Below are 21506 nucleotides of genomic sequence, written 5' to 3'. Positions count from 1 at the left end.
ACATATTCACAGGTAAACACCAACTAAGTAGAAATCATGGAACACCCTATTTGGTACCAATAGGTAAAGTAGTTTCAAAAGATGACACAAGAGTAGGAAGTAGACTCTCATTAATGGCGCTACATACTGTATCGCCTGCCCAGTCGGGCCTAGACTCAATGGATCAGTGGACTCTCACACCACGTCTTAGTTTTAGAATCAATGGATCAGTGGACTCTAACACATCATCTTAGCTATAGAAAGTTCTGCCATCCCGTCTGTATATTTAAGCCTCTAGGGGCCAATGTACACAGTTCATGTATCCAGCGTGCTTCTATATATATGTGTGTGTGTGTGTATATATATATATAGTCCGCCTTAAAATATTTAAAGGGAGAGGCTTTGTGATGTCATTACCTTAACCAGTCGTAAGCGTGTACGGATTTTAAAATGTGAGTGACGGTTAAACGAGACATACAGCTAAGACTACAGCAACATGTTAAAAGCTGGTCTCTCAGACAATTACCAATACCAAGTGTTTTGAGTTGCTTTTAAGAGTTGTTGAATAAAGGATTGTGTTAACACTGCTTTATCATTAGCGTGGACATATCATTTAATGTTTTATTGTGGATTAGTAAATAAACCCTGTATCTATGAGGAAGCCTGTGTCAGCATTGTAGCTTTCACAGTAGATTTATTTTGCTGTAACATTCCACAAATTCTTTCCACCAAGCCAGAAGTTCATATTATATATACAATGCAATTTTCCATTATCCTCCCCATTATCGCCACTTTTATTTTCCTCCCTGTTTTGTAGAATACATAAAACTATAACAAAATTTGTTGAAAACATTAGTAGGTCATTTAGGTACTGCATAGAATCTTGATGTAGCTGTGTGATGTCTGCTAAATTTGAATTACCCAACTCATACGTATGTTTAGACAGAACAAGCATAACTTTAGTCACAATTAATTTAATTATTGATGTTGATAATTGAACTAATGAAACTACATAATGTGTATATGTGTGTGTATGCATATGTGTGTGTGTGTGTGTATATGTAATATATGTTATATAAATGTATAAATATATATATATTAGAGCTGCGCATCTTCACCTGTCTCACGATTCGATTCGATTACGATTATCATCGTAACGATTCGATACGATTCGATTCTACGATGCATCTCGATGCATCACGATTACTGCACTATTTCTGCCCAATTTTTAAATTTTTCAGAAAAAAAAATTCAAGCAGTCAAAGTATTGAAATAAACTCTTTTTTTATTTTATTAGCTCAAAAAAGGACACTCTTCCTGTGGCAGTCTGAACACAGCAGACAACAACAGTTTATAGAACAGTAAATACTAAATGGCAATTGTTGTATTGGTTTGGAAACAATATTATGGCATCAAACTGTAGTTACAGAGTACGTACTACGTAGTGTAAAAAGTGCAGTGCTCGCAGTGTACTTCTTCAATAAAAGAAAATATTTAAATGTATATATTATATATAGTAAGTAGTACACTATACACTTGTAAAGAAACATGAACAACAAATAAATGTCTAACCTATCTATGTTGGTTTTAATTTAATTTCTTTACTTACTTAGTAATAATAATATAATAATAGACATTAAATTAAAACCAAAATAGATAGGTTAAGCTTAAGTTACCACCATAATACCTTATTTGTGTGAAAATTGTCCTCAGAAAACAAAACATAAATCCCTTATAGGTACAAAATTACAGGTGCAGTCCACTGTGCCTTCATGACTGTCAATTTGTGGCAAACAAACATCACGTGAAGAATCTGGAACACAACACACAGCACAGAGTGTGCACACAACACACATGTGATTGTGACATATACAATTAGTTTACACAGTTACAGACTTACAATAGTACTAGAGAGAGAGACATTTAAAACAAGTAGCATTGAACTGAACTACTAGAACTACAGTTTCTTCTTGATGATTATATTATCTTTATGGGATCACAAATATAATTAGTTAGTTATTAGTTACTGTTAAAGCAGTACTACACACAACTGAACACAGTGACTGAGTCTGTCACTGAACAGTACACAGCAGTCACACACAAACAAACAATACATAAAAAAGGACACAGACATCAAGGAGTAAATCATGGTGAAGAAAGGGTGGCACGCCACTCACCTGAGGTGTGTGTGCTTTATTTTTGTATTGTGCTGTTGTGTGTGGCACTGTGTGCTGTGTGTGCTGTACTGTCTGTAGTGTACAGTATATTTGTGATCCAATAAAGATTTACTCAAGGTTTACTCAAGGCTTTTCCTTCCCCTATAGTGGTTTGGCTTCAGTCTCACTCTCTGCATAGTGCACTCATAGACAGTCACACTCACTAGACACTCAGACACTAGAGACACAGTGGGACACACACACAAACAAAAACATTCAAAGGCACCACAGCCAGTCAGCCACAGTCACACTCACACTCATAGACACTTAGACACTGGGACAGACACACAATCACATACAAACAAAAACATTCAAAGGCAGTTAATACTCATCTCACACACACTCATAGATAGATACATACAAACTTTTCAAACTGGCACTCACTCACTCACAGTCAGACTCGCACACTCATAAAGACAGTTAGACAGTACACACATTGTTATTGTTAACTGGTTGGTTATATTAGGTTAACCCCTACAGATCTGCCTGGGAGTGGGTGGGATGGCATTTGGGATTGGGATCATAAACAAAAACATATGATATCTTTCTTAAAGGGTCTATTTAAAATAGACAATTTTTTGTGTGAATAATATTAATAATCCCTTATGCACTATGCACTCACTGCATTGCAAACAATACAGGGGTGTGCTGTAAACAATAGCACAACATCTACAAAACAGAGCACTTCCTGATTGGCAAACATCACAGTAACACTAGAAGTAGTAATAGACATTATACAACAAGTAGCATTGAACTACTAGATTTACTAACTTTGATTATCTTTATGGGATCACAAATATATTGTTACACAACACACACACAGTCACAGTCACACACAGTCAAACAATACAAAAAAAACCACACATCATAAAAAGAGTGAATCATGGTGAAGGGTGACACTGACTGACACGCACACATGAGGTGTGTGCAGTTGTGTGTTGTTTCTTTTGTATTGTTTGTGTGTGTGTGACTGTGACAGAGTGACGTGGTCGGTCGTGTCGTGTAGTGTACTAGTATATTTTGTGATCCAACAAAGATTTACTCAAGGTTTTAAGCTTCATTTTTCAAAAAGCTATAAGCTATATAACAGTGACAAATATAAAATAACTTAACAGTAGTCTGCACTGGGCAGTGGGGCACACAGCACTTTCTTCTGGATGTGCCAAAAAACATTAAATATTAATATTATAAACCTGAATCACTACTCAGAATTATGGAATATGTAGGTTTTCTGTAAGAACACTAGTTGATCCACATGCTCTGGTTTGAGGGTGCTTCTTTTTGCCGTTACCACATCTCCTGCAGTGGAGAAAACCCGCTCTGCAGACACGCTTGTACCTGGGATACACAAGTATCGCTTTGACAAATGAGAGAGGAGGGGAAATATGACCTCATGTACATGCCACCATTTCAAAGGGTCTTCAGTGAGAGGCAGAGATGGGGCTTTACAATATTTCTCTATTTCCTCTTCAGCCTTGGCATAGGGGGTCTTGGGTTCTATTGTACCTTCAGTGTCAGTGAAAGACTGTCCCAGCAAAGTCATAAGCAGCGATGTGGACTTTCTTTTGGGAGGAGAAGGGTTATCCTCCTCGATGGCTGATTCTTCTTCCAGAGTTTCTTTTCCCTCAGGCAGTGGCACTTCATCAACGTTTGTCCTCCTAGATGTAACTGTACTAGTACACTCAATCTGTGTTTGAACAAAAGAATAGAAAAAATAGCATTCATTATTACCTCGAGCAGCCAGCCAGCTAATGCTATGTGTGTGCTCAGAGAGACAGTAATGCATAAATAAATGCATGCAACAGCTCACATCTATTAGGAAGGACTCGGGAGTGGACGGAGGAGGAGGAAAGTTGACTGACTGTGGCGTTTTCAAACTGACTTATATAATAAACCTTGTACTCATTAAACTAGCTACTAATCAAGCTACTGCTAGCTAAGCCTATTTTGTATGGATGGTATGTTTTATGTTTGTTTTCAATTTATACATTTTTCAAGAAACATGATGCAATTAAAATTACCTCCAAGGATGCAGCCTCCTCAGTCACTCCTCTGTATATCTCCAATCTCTCCTCCTCTGTGAGAATAAATGGCAGTCCCTTAAAACGAGGATCCAGGGCAGAGGCTGTATAAAGTATCTTCTTCTCTGCCTCACTGCTGTACCTCTTCAGGAGATCTGTTTTGATGGCATTCTTGATCTCATGGATCATGGGTGTGTCTCCCATGGTGTCTGTCATGTTCTGGAGCAGTTGTACATTTAGAGGGGCAATGAGAGAAACAGTTGGATTGCGCTCTTCTGACATCAGTGTGGTTGCATCTTTCATTGGCTTTAATGCACTCACAGCATCCTCTGCATTTGACACATCTGTTTCGTTGAGAGTGCAGAGATCTGACTCACTTTTTCTGACTTCTGGAGACAACAATGTGGCACAGATTGCAGGTTGCTGTTCTAGGAACCTCTCGACCATGTCATATGAGCTGTTCCACCTTGTTGTCACATCAGTTATCAGCTTATGATTCTTCAGGCCAAGACATTTCTGTTTTTCTTTCAGACAGTGGTTTGCTGTAGTGCTGCGGTGAAAAAATGTTGATATTCGTCGCACTCTGCCTAAAAGCCTGGAGAGCGTGGCTACTTTCAGCGCCCGCTGGGATGCGAGATTCAGTGTATGGGCGAAGCATTTTACATGAGGGAATTTTCCAACTTGAGCAGCAACAATCATGTTCGACGCATTGTCAGTCACAAGCACTACAGATTTATCGGACAGCTGCCATTCTTCCACGACACGAGACAGTAGCTCCGCCAGATGAGAACCCGTGTGAGACTCATAAACTGCTCTCGTTTGCAGCACATGCGACAAGATCTTCCAGTCCTTGCTAATGTAATGTGCAGTTACTGTTGCATAAGACTCCGTCGTGACTGAAGTCCATGAATCACACGTTAGTGTGACTCGACTGGCTTGGCTCATTGATGCAATTACCTGAGCTTTTGTTTCGTGGTAGAGTGCAGGTATAACGTTTTCTGTTAAGTGATTGCGTGACGGGATCTTATAACGTGGCTCTAGTGTCTTCAACAGGTTGCGAAACCCAAGGTTTTCCACAACAGAGTAAGGCCATAGGTCCTTCGCTATGAAAGTTGCCACAGCTTTGGTTATTCTCTTCCCTTTTTCAGAGTTGGGTGGCAAAGTTGACAGCATTGCATCAATTATTGGCTGATGAGCTTCAGCTAGTCTTGTTATTTCCTTGGCAGTGGCACTGGCGGCAGCGGCAGGGGTTAGCATCTCAGAGTGAAAACGTCTAACGTGATTTCTCAAGTTAGTAGTATTCCCTAGGTATTTAATTTTTGTGTGACAGGCTTTACAAACCGCGTGTGTCTTGTCCAATTCGTGCTTTCCAGTATGTTCATAAAATCCAAAATGTGCCCAGATGCTTGCTTTTAAAATGCTAGGTGCATTTTTTATCTCTCTATCTTTTTTGTCTCCCTCTGTCATTTTAGCATTACATGTACATATGTGACGGATGATGTTGTTGTCAACGTCAAACTCTGTCAGTGTTAAAAAAAAAGAAAAAACACTAAGTTCCAGTTGTCAAAATGTCAAGCCGCAAATGTAAAATCAACAAGTACTAGTAACTTCAACTACTTTGCCAATGCCATACATTTTGCGAACATAAATTTTAAAACAAATTGCATTGTTATTGCAGGGGACATCACTCACTCACTGACACTGTAAGTTACTGTAATATATTACACACTTAAAGGTGCAATGAAACCCAAACATTTACTTTCATGATTCAGATAGAGAATACAATTTTAAATAAACATCATAACTAACTTCTATTATTTAATTTGCTTCATACTTCTCAGATATCGTTTGTTGATGACATATTAGCAATGCATTGCACAGCACACACATTACTTACTATATAATACTTTGTGCACAAGGAGGAGGCTATGCATTTCAACAAAGGATAAGCAAATTATATAATAGGGAAAGTTGTTTAAAATTGCATGCACTTTCTTGAATCACAAAATGGGTTTTATGGCCTTTAGTTTAGTATGTTTAAAATAATGCAGCTTTTAGCCTTGTTAAGTTTTGTTAACTTATAAAATAAAAACAAGGATTGGGTTCTTCGGATTGGCATCTTTTAAGAGAGCACTCAGAGTCAGCACATGCATGCAATTGCATTGCATATTAAATTGCATATATAAAATGTATTATATTAAAAAAAAAAATATTATTATATATAAAAAGTGTATATTATTAAAATATTAGAACTTCAGACCAGGCCATCCATCCATGTGAAAAACATGTAGATATAGATAGATACAGATTAGACTAATAGAGACATTAGACAATAATAGTATACTATATTTATAATACATTTTTTATATATGCAATATTATTCAATAATGCAGCAATTAATTATGCAGCAGCCTGAGCCTCAGTCAGCTCAGCAGTATTAGTAGTACATACTACGTTAAGTAAATAAGGCAAGTATTTAATTGTACCCCTTATTGTGTAATAAATGTGTACCCCTTATTGATTTGCTCTTTAAGTAAGTTAATAATTAGTTTACCTATGGCAAGTAGTAGGCAGTTGAGGCAATAGGCAGGCATGGCAATGGCAATTATGGCATGGCATTGGCAAAATGTACAACGTTTTGGTAACTAAAATGTTAGTTAGTCTAATTCTCACCATAGGTCTCCTCCTCTGTCTCCCACAAAATAAAAATGAGCCCGCCGTGTAGCTGTATACCGCCGTGTATACTCGGAGTCGGAATCGTCATCACATTCACCATCATCAATCTCGGGCAACACACTCCTGCTTTGCTCCTACTGCGTAACTTCGGCACTTCCAGAGACCGCCCATGGAGCGCCCATGTTGCTTTATTGGGTGACGTGACGTCAAAACGATGTACCGCGCACTTTTGCACACTTTCTGTTACTTGTCCTGGAGGCTGGTCACGTGGGTAACGTTAATCGATTATCGCATCTCAGCGCATTGATGCAGAATCGTTTCATGCCGCATCGCGATGCATCGTCAAAACGATTATTTTTGACAGGCCTTATATATATATATATATATCTTATGTTACATTTAAAAATTAAAAATAAATAGTAAAAAACATAGTAGATGAGGTTGAAAAATGACCTAAGTCCATCAAGTTCAACCTATACAAATCTAATAAATTTACAAAAAAAGAAAAAGCTCCAGTTGAGCTTAAATTAATCCTATTAAAAGGTGACCCATTTAATATAAGCAATCATATCCATTAATTTTGTTTCTAGCCAGAAATGTATCCAAATTTTTTTACATGCCTCCTTTGGTAATAAGTTACACAATTGTATTGCTTTTACAGTGAAAAAACGTTTCAGTTGCAGGAGATTAAATCTCTTTTCCTCCAAACTTAAATTGTGACCTTTTGTCACAATCAATTTTCTTGGAATAAACGGAGCTTCTGCCATCTTTGTATATGGGCCTTGAATATGTTTATATAAAGTAATCATGTCACCTTTCCAAGCGCCTTTTTTCTAGGGAAAACCGACCCAGTTTGGCTAGCCTCTCCTCATAGCTTAAATTCTCCATTCCCCTTATTAGCTTTGTGGCCCTTCTCTCAACTTTTTCTAGTTCTGCAATATCTTTTTTTGCGATCGGTCCCCAGAACTGCACTCCATACTTAAGGTGAGGTCTTACCAGGGATTTATATAGTGACAGAATTATGCTTCCCTCCTTTGAATCGATGCCTCTTTTAATACATACTAGTACCTTATTAACCTTGGAAATCGCTGCCCTGCATTGTGCATCCATCTTTAGCTTGTTATCTATTACTACTCCCAAATCCCTTTCCTCCTGTGTTTGACTAAGTCTTGTCCCATTTAAATAATATATTGCCTACTTATTTTTACTTCCAAAATGTAGAACCTTGTATTTTCCCGTAATAAATCTAATTTTCCATTTACCTGCCCATACTTCTAATTTTTGCATATCCCTTTGTAACGAAAGTTTATCCTGCTCTGACCTAATGACTTTACTTAACTTAGTATCATCTGGAAAAATAGAGATGTCGCTATTTAATCCTTGCTCATTAAAAATATAATAAAAATATTAAAAAGAACAGGGCCCTGTACTGATCCCTGGGGGACTCCACTGATTACCTTTGTACAATCTGAGTAGGATACATTCATTACTACTCGTTGCTTCCTATCTTTTATCCAATTATTTATCCATGAGCTAACCTTTTCAGCTATTCCCAGTCCCTTAATTTTGTGCATTAATCTCTCATGGGGCACTGTATCAAACGCCTTGCAAAGTCTATATCACATCAACTGATTCCCCTTTATCTATATTTTTACTTACTTCCTTGTATAGTCTAATTAGATTAGTTTGATATGATCTATTTCTCATAAAACCATGCTGATTTGAACTCATAATCTTGTTTACACAAATATGCTCATCAATATAATCCCTTCAAATACCTTCCCCACTATTGATGTCAGACTAACTGGTCTCTAGCTTCCTGGATCATCCCTGCTTCCCTTTTTGAAGGGTGGCACCACATCAGCTTTACGCCAATCCTGGGGTACTATGCCTGAGGATAATGAATCTTGAAAAATTAAGAGTAGTGGTTTGTCAATAACAGTGCTAAGTTCCCGTAACACCCTTGGGTGTATTCCATCTGGGCCTGGAGTTTTATATACCTTAATATTATCAAGTTTTTTCCTGATATCCTCTAGACATAATCCAGTTAATGGTATGGACTGGCATGTTCTAGTTTGTTCCATAGTATCCTCCATTGGTTCCTCTCTTGTGTATATTGAAGAAAAGAACTGGTTTAGTACCTCAGCCTTCGCCCTGTCACTGTTAATCATGCTACCCTCCACGCATTTTAATGTACCTATATTGTCCTTCTTAAATTTTTTGCTTTTTATGTACTTAAAGAACCTTTTAGAATCCTTTGCGATTAATCTTTAATTTTCAATTTTGGCTAATTTGATTGCCTTTTTGCATGCTTTGTTACATTCCTTATAAGTTTGGTATGTTGAGTCTGTACTATTTTCTTTGAATAATTTAAATGCTCTAGGTTTTTTCCCAATTTATTATTTTTTATTTTTATAACCATATGGTATTTGTTGATATGTATATTTATTTAACAAAGTTTTAAATGCTATCCATTTATCCTCTGTATTTGTATTAGAGAATACTTTGTCACAAGTGATGTTATTTAATGATTTCCTTAAATCTTTGAGTTTTGCTTTGTTGAAATTAAAAGCCTTAGTTAAACCTTTAAGACACTGCTCATGAAAAGAGATTTCAAATGTGACCATGTTATGATCACTGTTACCCAAATGTTCTTTTGACTTCTATGTTTGATATTATATCTGTATTGTTTGATAGCACTAAATCCAATATAGCTTTATTCCTAGTTGGCTCCTCTATTAATTGTGACAAGAAGTTATCCCTGAGAACATTTAAAATTCTATCCCCCTTAGCTGAATTACTAGTTTCATTGGCCCAGTTTATATCAGGGTAGTTAAAATCTCCCATAATTATAGCACTGTTATTAGCAGCTTTACCTATTTGCATAAGTAGTTGAGTTTCCTCCATGTCACTAATGTTGGGGGGCTTGTAGCATGTTCCAAGTAATATTTTTTTTTTTTTTTTTTAGGATTTTTTTCCTCCACTCTTTATTTCAACCCACAGGGTCTCTACATTTTAACCTGTATCATCATAAATATCTTCCCTTATTATAGGTTTAAGGTTAGGTTTAATATACTGCTTCCCCCCCTCCTGCACTTATCAATATCTACCTCTAATCCCATCTCTCTCCTTCTCCTCCTTTGAAGTCTACTGTATTCGCCTGTTCTCCCCCCTCTTCCTCAGAGTGGCAGTCATTTATCGCCCTCCTGGACCGACCTCCCAATTCCTTGACAACTTTGCCGCCTGGCTTCCTCACTTTCTCTCTACAAATATACCAACTATAATCCTTGGGGACTTCAAAATTCCCATTCACTACCCATCTGCCCCTGCTGCCTCTAAACTTCTTTCATTAACATCCTCCTTTGGTCTCTCACAATCCACCCTACTCACCGTGATGGACACTTCATCAATCTGGTATTTTCCTACCTCCGCTCTATATCTGACCTAACCTCTCACCCTTTTCCCATTTCAGACCATCACCTGGTCACCTATAATATTCATGCAACAGCTAAACCCACTTCTCCATCCCGCCCACGCACCTGTAGAAATCTACACACTGTGGATCTGCTCCAATTTTAAAAAATCATTCAAGATCTCCTCCCTCACACTTCCACTATAACCTGCTCTGATCTCGCTACAGCCCACTACAACAAAACTCTCCTCGGCACTAGAGACACACTTGCCCCTACCCAACTGTGCAAAACATCATGCCATCAGTTACAGTCCTGGCACTCTCAGCAAACACGTAATATGCAAAAATGCTCCCGTACTGCTGAGCGTGCCTGATTTCATACACTGTGTAAGTTTATTCTTTGTTCATACACTTCTGCCCTTCATTTAGCCAAGCAAAACTACTTCTCTTCTCTCATATCTACTCTTTCCTGAAACCCTAAATGACTCTTCTCCACCGTTAACTCTCTCCTCTACCCACCTGCTCCACCACCCGTCTGTCTTTAGTGCTCAATACCTGGCAGACTACTTTTTAAACAAAAGACGTACTATCCGAAACAACATCCCAACACCAACCTGCAAACTTCCAACAACAGGCCCAGTTACTCCCTCTGCATTTTCCATCCAGCCACTGAGAATGAAGTCTCTTTGCTACTATCTTCCTCATGCCTCACTATCTGCCAGCTCAACCCTATCCCTTACCATCTAATACCCCCCCTGTCTTCCACCCTCACTCCTGCTCTCACATCTTCAACCTATCTCTCTCTACCGGTTCATTCCCATCTTCTTTCAAACATGCAAAGGTCACTCCCATACTCAAAAAAAACCCTTCCTTGACCCTAACTTTCCTGAAAGCTACCGCCCCATATCACTGCTTCCACTAACATCAAAACACCTTGACAAACTAGTTTACAATCACCTAACCCACTTCCTGTCCACCAACTTCTTGCTTGACCCCCTGCATTCTGGATTTCGCCTCAAACACTCATCTGATCTGATCTCTCTGTTCTATTGTGTTTTAACTGATCCTCCCCCTTTGCTTAGTTTAAACTAATGTTATTCAGGTGCAATCCATCCTTACTGTACAATTTGTACCCAAGTGAAAAGTCAGCCCAGTGCTTTAAAAATTCAAACCCCTCATTTTTACACCATGTATTTAACCATGAATTAACTGACCTTAGCTCTTTCTGCCTTACTGAGTTAGCACATGGTACTGGTAATATCTCAGAAAATATTACTTTGGAGGTCCTTGCTTCAAGCTTGCTACCTAACTCCTTGAAGTAATTTTTTAGGACTCTCCATCTCCCGCTGATTCCTTCATTAGTACCAATATGTACCATGACTGCAGGATCAGACCCACATCCCTCTAACAATCTATCAATACGCTCCACAATATGCCTAACACAAGCCCCTGGAAGACCACAAACTGTTCTATTTAAAGGGCCTGGATGACAAATTACCCTATCAACCTTCATAATAAGTCTCCTACCACTAACATCTGCCTCAGGCCCTAACTTGTATGCCCCTCTTCCATGGCTGAAGGACTGTTAACTATAGTATGCCCTGCTACCAGATCTGAAGGACTGCCCCCCATAGTATGCTCCTCTTCCATGACTAAAGGACTGTTCACTATATTAGGCAAAACAGTCCTCTCTGACAATCCAACCCCTGAACTGATATACCCAACATCTTCACTTAATCTAGCAAATCTTTTGGGGTGTACCAGCTCACAAATGGCCTGTCTCTTCCGCTTACCTTTACTTTGTCCTCTAACTGTGACCCAGCTACATCCTGGAGTCTCCTCATCTGAATCCTCCCCATTCTCACTGCTAGAACCATTAACAACTAGCTCAGTCCGATCCATTTCCCTTTCAAGTATCTGAATTTCATGCAGTGTTGCAATTCATTCGTTTATGTATTTAAACTTTGGTTTGTTGCCATCCTAACATTCTAGCGGGTATATCTATTCTGTAAATCCATTCTAGAAATGGAAATATTTGAAAGAGAAATTTTAATAAAATACTTGAAGGCCCGTGACTTGGTCAGCTGCCTGGATTTTCTAAAAAATATGATTTAGGGTTCAGATCTAAAAATTGGTTGGCACATAAATTACAAATATTAAAGGAAACACTTTGAGATGGTAATATAAAATGATAAATCATATATAAAAAAAACTCTGCAATATACTTTAATTATTTATTTTGTCCGCTCTTCCTGTAATTCCATTTTGAAATTGTAAGCATTTCAGTTCCGGTTAGAAATGGAACATTCTAATGACCTATTTATAACGGTCCCTAATTGGCCACAGCAGAGAAGGTAACCTAAGTTACAACATGGCAGCTCCCGTTGTTTTATAGACACTAAAACTTTAAACTTATTTTCTCAATATTTTAACAACTAATGAAACTTTAAAAAATACATCTACATGTTATTCTGAGACTTAACTTTTCTTTGAATGGATCAATCTATCTAGCATTTATTAAGTGTTAATGTCCCTTTAAAGGGAAGGTATAAGGATTCTTCGAAGAAAAGTCTTAATGAACAATGTTAAAGTTCTGAAAAATTGATAAGAGCCTAAAACATTGAGACAGGATGCACCAAATTAGGTGCATCGCTTAAAGGGTTTTGTAGATGGGAGTGTGCTGCTTTTATTGCATTATGTTTTATAAAGTTTCCATTGTTTTTTTTTATTATTTTTTTGCAGCATATGGAAAAAGTCTTGGTGATGATATCAGTTCAGAGACCTCTGGTGACTTCAGGAAAGCATTGCTGTTCTTAGCCAATGTAAGATTCTTCCATTCCAGATATAATTAAACAAGTTTGACATAATGGAGTTTATAGGCTTGGGCAAATATCTGTTATCAATGATTTATGATCAATGGCCAGTAATTAAAGGGACACTCAATCAAAATTAAACTGTCATTATTCAGATAGAGAATGCCATTTTAAACAACTTTCCAATTTACTTCAATTAACTAAATGTGCACAATCTTTTTATATTTAAACTTTTTGAGTCACCAGCTCCTACTGAGCATGTGCAAGAATAAGTGTGTATGCATTTGTGAATGGCTGATGGCTGTCACATGGTACGTGTATGCATTTGTTATTGGCTGGTGGCTGTCACATGGTACAGGGGGAGTGGAAAAAGACATAACTTTTAAAATTGTCAGAAAAATAAATCTACTACTCATTTGAAGTTCAGACTAAGTGCTATTGCATTTTCTTGTTATCAGGCAATTGTTGATTATGCAAATGTACTGTGTTGACTGGTCCTTTAACCTATAGTGTGATTTAGGTAGGAATTAAATAACCAATCAGTTGTGCAACATTTCATGGTCAACCCAGCAAAACTTTGATTAGCAAGTCTCATAGTACGCATTTCTAGATTATATAAGTGGAAAACATTTTTATGATTGACTTTAATAAACAAAGATATTGATATAACTCATTAGATCATTTTTATCATATTCATTGCTGTTAGTGGTGTTAATGTATGACTATAACATTCTCTTATCACATGACAGGAAGTTGTATTGTTGCAGCATTTTACTTTGTATTTATACATAAATGATGTTAATTGAAATGGAATGTCAATACAGTACACTGCATAAATAAGTAAGGTTGTCTGAGAAAAACATTTTTCTTGCTGAAATTAGTGTGTTTAAAAAAAGTCCAGAAAGTCACTAAAATCTGATAGATTACAGAAAAGAGGAAAATGTAGATACTCTTGAATTTTGAATATGAAGAGAGTAAAAAAAAATTTGTGCCCCTAGTCATGGTCAATACATTATTTTACAGCCATACCTTGAATTGGAACGGTTTGCTCCTCTTTTACTCCTAAGAATATCAGTCATTTGTACATACCCATTCTACATGCTACAGGTGCAGAATGTGCTCACCCCTGATTTGACATTTAATACTTTGACATCGTACTAAACTTTTAACTCAAATGCAGTATATCAGTTACATTATAGAGCATAGATGTTAAATGTTAATTTGTGAATATGTATGCTAAAATTATGTAAATGTTTAAAGCAAAACATAAATAATAAAAAAGAGGTGTGTGTATGTATGTGTGTATGTATGTGTGTGTGTGTATATGTGTATATATATATATATATATATATATATATATACACACACACCTCTACCTCTGTGTCAAGCAAGTAAATCGGCACCATATACACACACATAATTACACTGGAATACACATACACACCACCAGCAAAAAGATTATGACTCAATGATGGCTCAGATACAGAATACATTTTTTTTAGCAATAAAGTATTTTTTTAATTAAGGTATGTACATTTGTTTTTAGACACAATGCTATTGCATACTTAATAGACTACAGTATAGTGTAAATATAACTTTTATATGCACTGGGAAACAACAAACTTATCATTTTATTGCTATATTCCCTTTATTGTGGTGGTCTGGAACAAAACCGCAATATCTCCGAGGTACGCCTGCATATGTTTTTGTAATTAAGTAACTGTTCTTTTAAAATATTCAGTGTATTTCATTACACTCAAAAGAAACTTCTGTTTTGCGTACAGAAACACACACTATGTGTTTTTTTTTTTTTGTTTTTTTTTTTATATATTTTTTTTTTTTTGCCTCCCCTACAGGCAAGACGTGAGGAAGGTTCCAAAATTGATGAGAATCTTGCTAAAAAGGAAGCAGAGGTAAATTAAACAAAATTATGTATTTTCTGCAGAACAATTATAGCCTTTAATGTGGTGATAGAGATATATATATATATATATATATATATATATATATATATACACACTAATTTTGTTTTACTTGCAATGTCTATTTTAAAGTCTTGAATATGGTTGTGAGAAAAATAAAAGCCTAACTTCCAATACTGCTTGCATTACATTATGCCCTTTTGAAACATCAGAAAAATGTATAAAATACCCAGATAATGAGTAGATGATGAGTTCATTGAAACACTATCCCCAATTCAGAGCTCCCCGCCAAGGTACATATTTGATTGGCAGACATGTCTATGCACAAGGCCTGACACCTTGCAGAGTAGTTAGCTCTTATCAGTTGTGGAAGTTTATTGGGCTAGTCAGTTGTGACGTAATACGTTTATTTCTAAAGGATGAAAAGCTGAGCTGGCCATATCAGGGCTAGAACTTTATATGAGAAGAATGCCCAACATTATGAAGGATTTTTATGTCTCTTTATTAATGAAAAAAGACACAATTAAACTGTCATGATTTAGATTGAGCACACAATTAAAAATAAATCAAATTCGCTTCTGTTATCAGGTTTACTTTGTTCTCTTGGCATCCTTTTCTTCTGTTAAGTGTGATCAGTCCACGGGTCATCATTACTTCTGGGATATTACTCCTCCCCAACAGGAAGTGCAAGAGGATTCACCCAGCAGAGCTGCATATAGCTCCTCCCCTCTACGTCACTCCCAGTCATTCTCTTGCACCCAACGACTAGATAGGATGTGTGAGAGGACTATGGTGATTATACTTAGTTTTATATCTTCAATCAAAAGTTTGTTATTTTAAAATAGCACCGGAGTGTGTTATTATCTCTCTGGCAGAGTTTGAAGAAGAATCTACCAGAGTTTTTGTTATGATTTTAGCCGGAGTAGTTAAGATCATATTGCTGTTTCTCGGCCATCTGAGGAGAGGTAAACTTCAGATCAGGGGACAGCGGGCAGATGAATCTGCATAGAGGTATGTAGCAGTTTTTATTTTCTGACAATGGAATTGATGAGAAAATCCTGCCATACCGATATAATGTCATGTATGTATACTTTACACTTCAGTATTCTGGGGAATGGTACTTCACTAGAATTACACTGTAAGAAATACATAAAGCTGTTTAATAACTAGAGATTATGTTTAACGTTTTTGCTGGAATGTAAAATCGTTTTCATTTGCTGAGGTACTGAGTGAATAAATGTTTGGGCACTATTTTTCCACTTGGCAGTTGCTTAATCTGTTTTCTGACAGTTTCTGTTCTCCCTCACTGCTGTGTGTGAGGGGGAGGGGCCGTTTTTTTTGGCGCTTTTACTATGCATCAAAAATATCAGCAACTCATTGTATTCCCTGCATGATCCGGTTCATCTCTACAGAGCTCAGGGGTCTTCAAAACTTATTTTGAGGGAGGTAATTTCTCTCAGCAGAGCTGTGAGAATTATAGTTTGACTGAGATAAAAAACGTTTATTCTGTAATTTGTTTCCTGCTTTCAGAATTTGTTATCTTTGCTAATGGGATTAAACCTTTGCTAAAGTTGTGTTGTTTACAAGGATTGAGGCTATAACTGTTTCAATTTATTAATTTTCAACTGTCATAGATCTTCTGTGCTTCTTAAAGGCACAGTACGTTTTAATATTATTCTAATTGAATTGTATTTCCAAGTTGCAAGTTTATTTGCTAGTGTGTTAAACATGTCTGATTCAGAGGATGATACCTGTGTCATTTGTTGCAATGCCAAATTGGAGCCCAATAGAAATTTATGTACTAACTGTATTGATGCTACTTTAAATAAATGTCAATTTGTACAAATTGAACAAATTTCACCAAACAACGAGGGGAGAGTTATGCCGACTAACTCGCCTCACGTGTCAGTACCTACATCTCCCGCTCAGAGGGAGGTGCGTGATATTGTAGCGCCGAGTACATCTGGGCGGCCATTACAAATCACATTACAGGATATGGCTACTGTTATGACTGAGGTTTTGGCTAAATTACCAGAACTAAGAGGTAAGCGTGATCACTCTGGGGTGAGAACAGAGTGCGCTGATAATATTAGGGCCATGTCAGACACTGCGTCACAGGTGGCAGAACATGAGGACGGAGAACTTCATTCTGTGGGTGACGGTTCTGATCCAAACAGACTGGATTCAGATATTTCAAATTTTAAATTTAAACTGGAAAACCTCCGTGTATTACTAGGGGAGGTGTTAGCGGCTCTGAATGATTGTAACACAGTTGCAATACCAGAGAAAATGTGTAGGTTGGATAAATATTTTGCGGTACCGACGAGTACTGAGGTTTTTCCTATACCTAAGAGACTTACTGAAATTGTTACTAAGGAGTGGGATAGACCCGGTGTGCCGTTCTCACCCCCTCCGATATTTAGAAAAATGTTTCCAATAGACGCCACCACAAGGGACTTATGGCAAACGGTCCCTAAGGTGGAGGGAGCAGTTTCTACCTTAGCTAAGCGTACCACTATCCCGGTGGAGGATAGCTGTGCTTTTTCAGATCCAATGGATAAAAAGTTAGAGGGTTACCTTAAGAAAATGTTTGTTCAACAAGGTTTTATATTGCAACCCCTTGCATGCATTGCGCCGATCACGGCTGCAGCGGCATTCTGGATTGAGTCTCTGGAAGAGAACATTGGTTCAGCTACTCTGTACGACATTACGGACAGGCTTAGAGTCCTTAAACTAGCTAATTCATTCATTTCGGAGGCCGTAGTACATCTTACTAAACTTACGGCGAAGAATTCAGGATTCGCCATTCAGGCACGCAGGGCGCTGTGGCTAAAATCCTGGTCAGCTGATGTTACTTCTAAGTCTAAATTGCTTAATATACCTTTCAAAGGGCAGACCTTATTCGGGCCCGGGTTGAAAGAAATTATCGCTGACATTACAGGAGGTAAAGGCCTCAGGACAAAGCCAAAGCCAAGACTAGACAGTCTAATTTTCGTTCCTTTCGTAATTTCAAAGCAGGAGCAGCATCAACTTCCTCTGCACCAAAACAGGAAGGAGCTGTTGCTCGCTACAGACAAGGCTGGAAACCTAACCAGTCCTGGAACAAGGGCAAGCAGACTAGGAAACCTGCTGCTGCCCCTAAAACAGCATGAATTGAGGGCCCCCGATCCGGGATCGGATCTAGTGGGGGGCAGACTTTCTCTCTTCGCCCAGGCTTGGGCAAGAGATGTTCAGGATCCCTGGGCGCTAGAGATAATATCTCAGGGATACCTTCTGGACTTCAAATACTCTCCTCCAAGAGAGAGATTTCATCTGTCAAGATTGTCAACAATCCAGACAAAGAAAGAGGCGTTTCTACGCTGCGTACAAGAGCTCTTGTTAATGGGAGTAATCCATCCAGTTCCACGATCAGAACAGGGACAGGGGTTTTACTCAAATCTGTTTGTGGTTCCCAAAAAAGAGGGAACTTTCAGACCAATCCTGGACTTAAAGACCCTAAACAAATTCCTAAGAGTTCCATCGTTCAAGATGGAGACTATTCGGACAATTTTACCTATGATCCAAGAAGGTCAGTACATGACCACTGTAGATTTAAAAGATGCTTACCTTCACATACCGATTCACAAAGATCATTATCGGTACCTAAGGTTTGCCTTCCTAGACAGGCATTACCAGTTTGTGGCTCTTCCATTCGGATTGGCTACAGCTCCAAGAATCTTCACAAAGGTTCTGGGTGCTCTTCTGGCGGTACTAAGACCGCGGGGAATCTCGGTAGCTCCATACCTAGACGACATTCTGATACAAGCTTCAAGCTTTCAAACTGCCAAGTCTCATACAGAGTTAGTGCTGGCATTTCTAAGGTCACATGGATGGAAGGTGAACGAAAAGAAAAGTTCACTCGTTCCACTCACAAGAGTTCCCTTCCTGGGGACTCTTATAGATTCTGTAGAAATGAAGATTTACCTGACAGAGGACAGGCTAACAAGACTTCAAAGTGCTTGCCGCACCCTTCATTCCATTCAACACCCGTCAGTGGCTCAATGCATGGAGGTAATCGGCTTAATGGTAGCGGCAATGGACATAGTACCCTTTGCACGCTTACACCTCAGACCACTGCAACTGTGCATGCTAAGTCAGTGGAATGGGGATTACTCAGACTTATCCCCTTCTCTGAATCTGGATCAAGAGACCAGAAATTCTCTTCTATGGTGGCTATCTCGGCCACATCTGTCCAGGGGGATGCCATTCAGCAGACCAGACTGGACAATTGTAACAACAGACGCCAGCCTTTTAGGTTGGGGTGCCGTCTGGAATTCTCTGAAGGCTCAGGGACAATGGAGTCAGGAGGAGAGTCTCCTGCCAATAAACATTCTGGAATTGAGAGCAGTTCTCAATGCCCTCCTGGCTTGGCCCCAGTTGACAACTCGGGGGTTCATCAGGTTTCAGTCGGACAACATCACGACTGTAGCTTACATCAACCATCAGGGAGGGACAAGAAGCTCCCTAGCTATGATGGAAGTATCAAAGATAATTCGCTGGGCAGAGTCTCACTCTTGCCACCTGTCAGCAATCCACATCCCGGGAGTGGAGAACTGGGAGGCGGATTTCTTAAGTCGCCAGACTTTTCATCCGGGGGAGTGGGAACTTCATCCGGAGGTCTTTGCCCAAATACTTCGACGTTGGGGCAAACCAGAGATAGATCTCATGGCGTCTCGACAAGCTTCCTCGTTACGGGTCCAGATCCAGGGATCCAGGAGCAGTCCTGATAGATGCTCTGACAGCACCTTGGGACTTCAGGATGGCTTACGTGTTTCCACCCTTCCCGTTGCTTCCTCGATTGATTGCCAGAATCAAACAAGAGAGAGCATCAGTGATTCTAATAGCACCTGCGTGGCCACGCAGGACTTGGTATGCAGACCTGGTGGACATGTCATCCTGTCCACCTTGGTCTCTACCTCTGAAACAGGACCTTCTGATACAGGGTCCCTTCAAACATCAAAATCTAACTTCTCTGAAGCTGACTGCTTGGAAATTGAACGCTTGATTTTATCAAGACGTGGGTTTTCTGAGTCAGTTATTGATACCTTAATACAGGCTAGGAAACCTGTTACCAGAAAGATTTACCATAAGATATGGCGTAAATACCTATATTGGTGTGAATCCAAAGGTTACTCTTGGAGTAAGGTTAGGATTCCTAGGATATTGTCTTTTCTACAAGAAGGTTTAGAAAAGGGTTTATCTGCTAGTTCTTTAAAGGGACAGATCTCAGCTCTGTCCATTCTGTTACACAAACGTCTGTCAGAAGTTCCTGACGTCCAGGCTTTTTGTCAGGCTTTGGCCAGGATTAAGCCTGTGTTTAAAACTGTTGCTCCACCATGGAGTTTAAACCTTGTTTTTAATGTTTTACAGGGCGTTCCGTTTGAACCCCTTCATTCCATTGATATAAAGTTGTTATCTTGGAAAGTTCTATTTTTAATGGCTATTTCCTCGGCTCGAAGAGTCTCTGAATTATCAGCCTTACATTGTGATTCTCCTTATTTGATTTTTCATTCGGATAAGGTAGTCCTGCGTACTAAACCTGGGTTCTTACCTAAGGTAGTTACTAACAGGAATATCAATCAAGAGATTGTTGTTCCTTCTTTATGCCCAAATCCTTCTTCAAAGAAGGAACGTCTACTGCACAACCTGGATGTAGTCCGTGCTCTAAAATTTTACTTACAGGCAACTAAGGAATTTCGACAAACGTCTTCTCTGTTTGTCATTTACTCTGGGCAGAGGAGAGGTCAAAAAGCTTCCGCTACCTCTCTTTCTTTTTGGATTCGTAGCATAATTCGTTTAGCTTATGAGACTGCTGGACAGCAGCCTCCTGAAAGAATTACAGCTCATTCTACTAGAGCTGTGGCTTCCACTTGGGCCTTCAAGAATGAGGCCTCTGTTGAACAGATTTGCAAGGCTGCAACTTGGTCTTCGCTTCATACTTTTTACAAATTTGACACTTTTGCTTCATCGGAGGCTATTTTTGGGAGAAAGGTTCTTCAGGCAATGGTTCCTTCTGTATAAAGAGCCTGCCTATCCCTCCCGTCATCCGTGTACTTTTGCTTTGGTATTGGTATCCCAGAAGTAATGATGACCCGTGGACTGATCACACTTAACAGAAGAAAACATAATTTATGCTTACCTGATAAATTCCTTTCTTCTGTAGTGTGATCAGTCCACGGCCCGCCCTGTTTTTAAGGCAGGTAAATATTTTTTAATTTATACTCCAGTCACCACTTCACCCTTGGCTTTTCCTTTCTCGTTGGTCCTTGGTCGAATGACTGGGAGTGACGTAGAGGGGAGGAGCTATATGCAGCTCTGCTGGGTGAATCCTCTTGCACTTCCTGTTGGGGAGGAGTAATATCCCAGAAGTAATGATGAGCCGTGGACTGATCACACTACAGAAGAAAGGAATTTATCAGGTAAGCATA

At 38.7% G+C, this 21506-nt stretch overlaps 1 protein-coding gene across 2 annotated transcripts in view; it reads left to right on the top strand.

Moving 5' to 3' along the window:
- The window catches only part of ANXA3 (annexin A3), a 128002-nt gene that overhangs the window by 66782 nt on the left and 39714 nt on the right, over positions 1-21506 (top strand). For both annotated transcript variants that reach the window (XM_053703294.1, XM_053703295.1), the window contains exons 7-8: positions 13047-13126; positions 14974-15030. In XM_053703294.1, the coding sequence (XP_053559269.1) occupies positions 13047-13126; positions 14974-15030 (137 nt within the window). The remainder of the gene's footprint in view (positions 1-13046; positions 13127-14973; positions 15031-21506) is intronic.

This window comes from Bombina bombina, chromosome 2, assembly GCF_027579735.1.
Source record: "Bombina bombina isolate aBomBom1 chromosome 2, aBomBom1.pri, whole genome shotgun sequence".
NCBI lineage: Eukaryota > Metazoa > Chordata > Amphibia > Anura > Bombinatoridae > Bombina > Bombina bombina.
The sequence above is the reverse complement of the archived record's forward strand: the minus strand, read 5'-3'. Positions and strand labels throughout refer to the sequence as shown.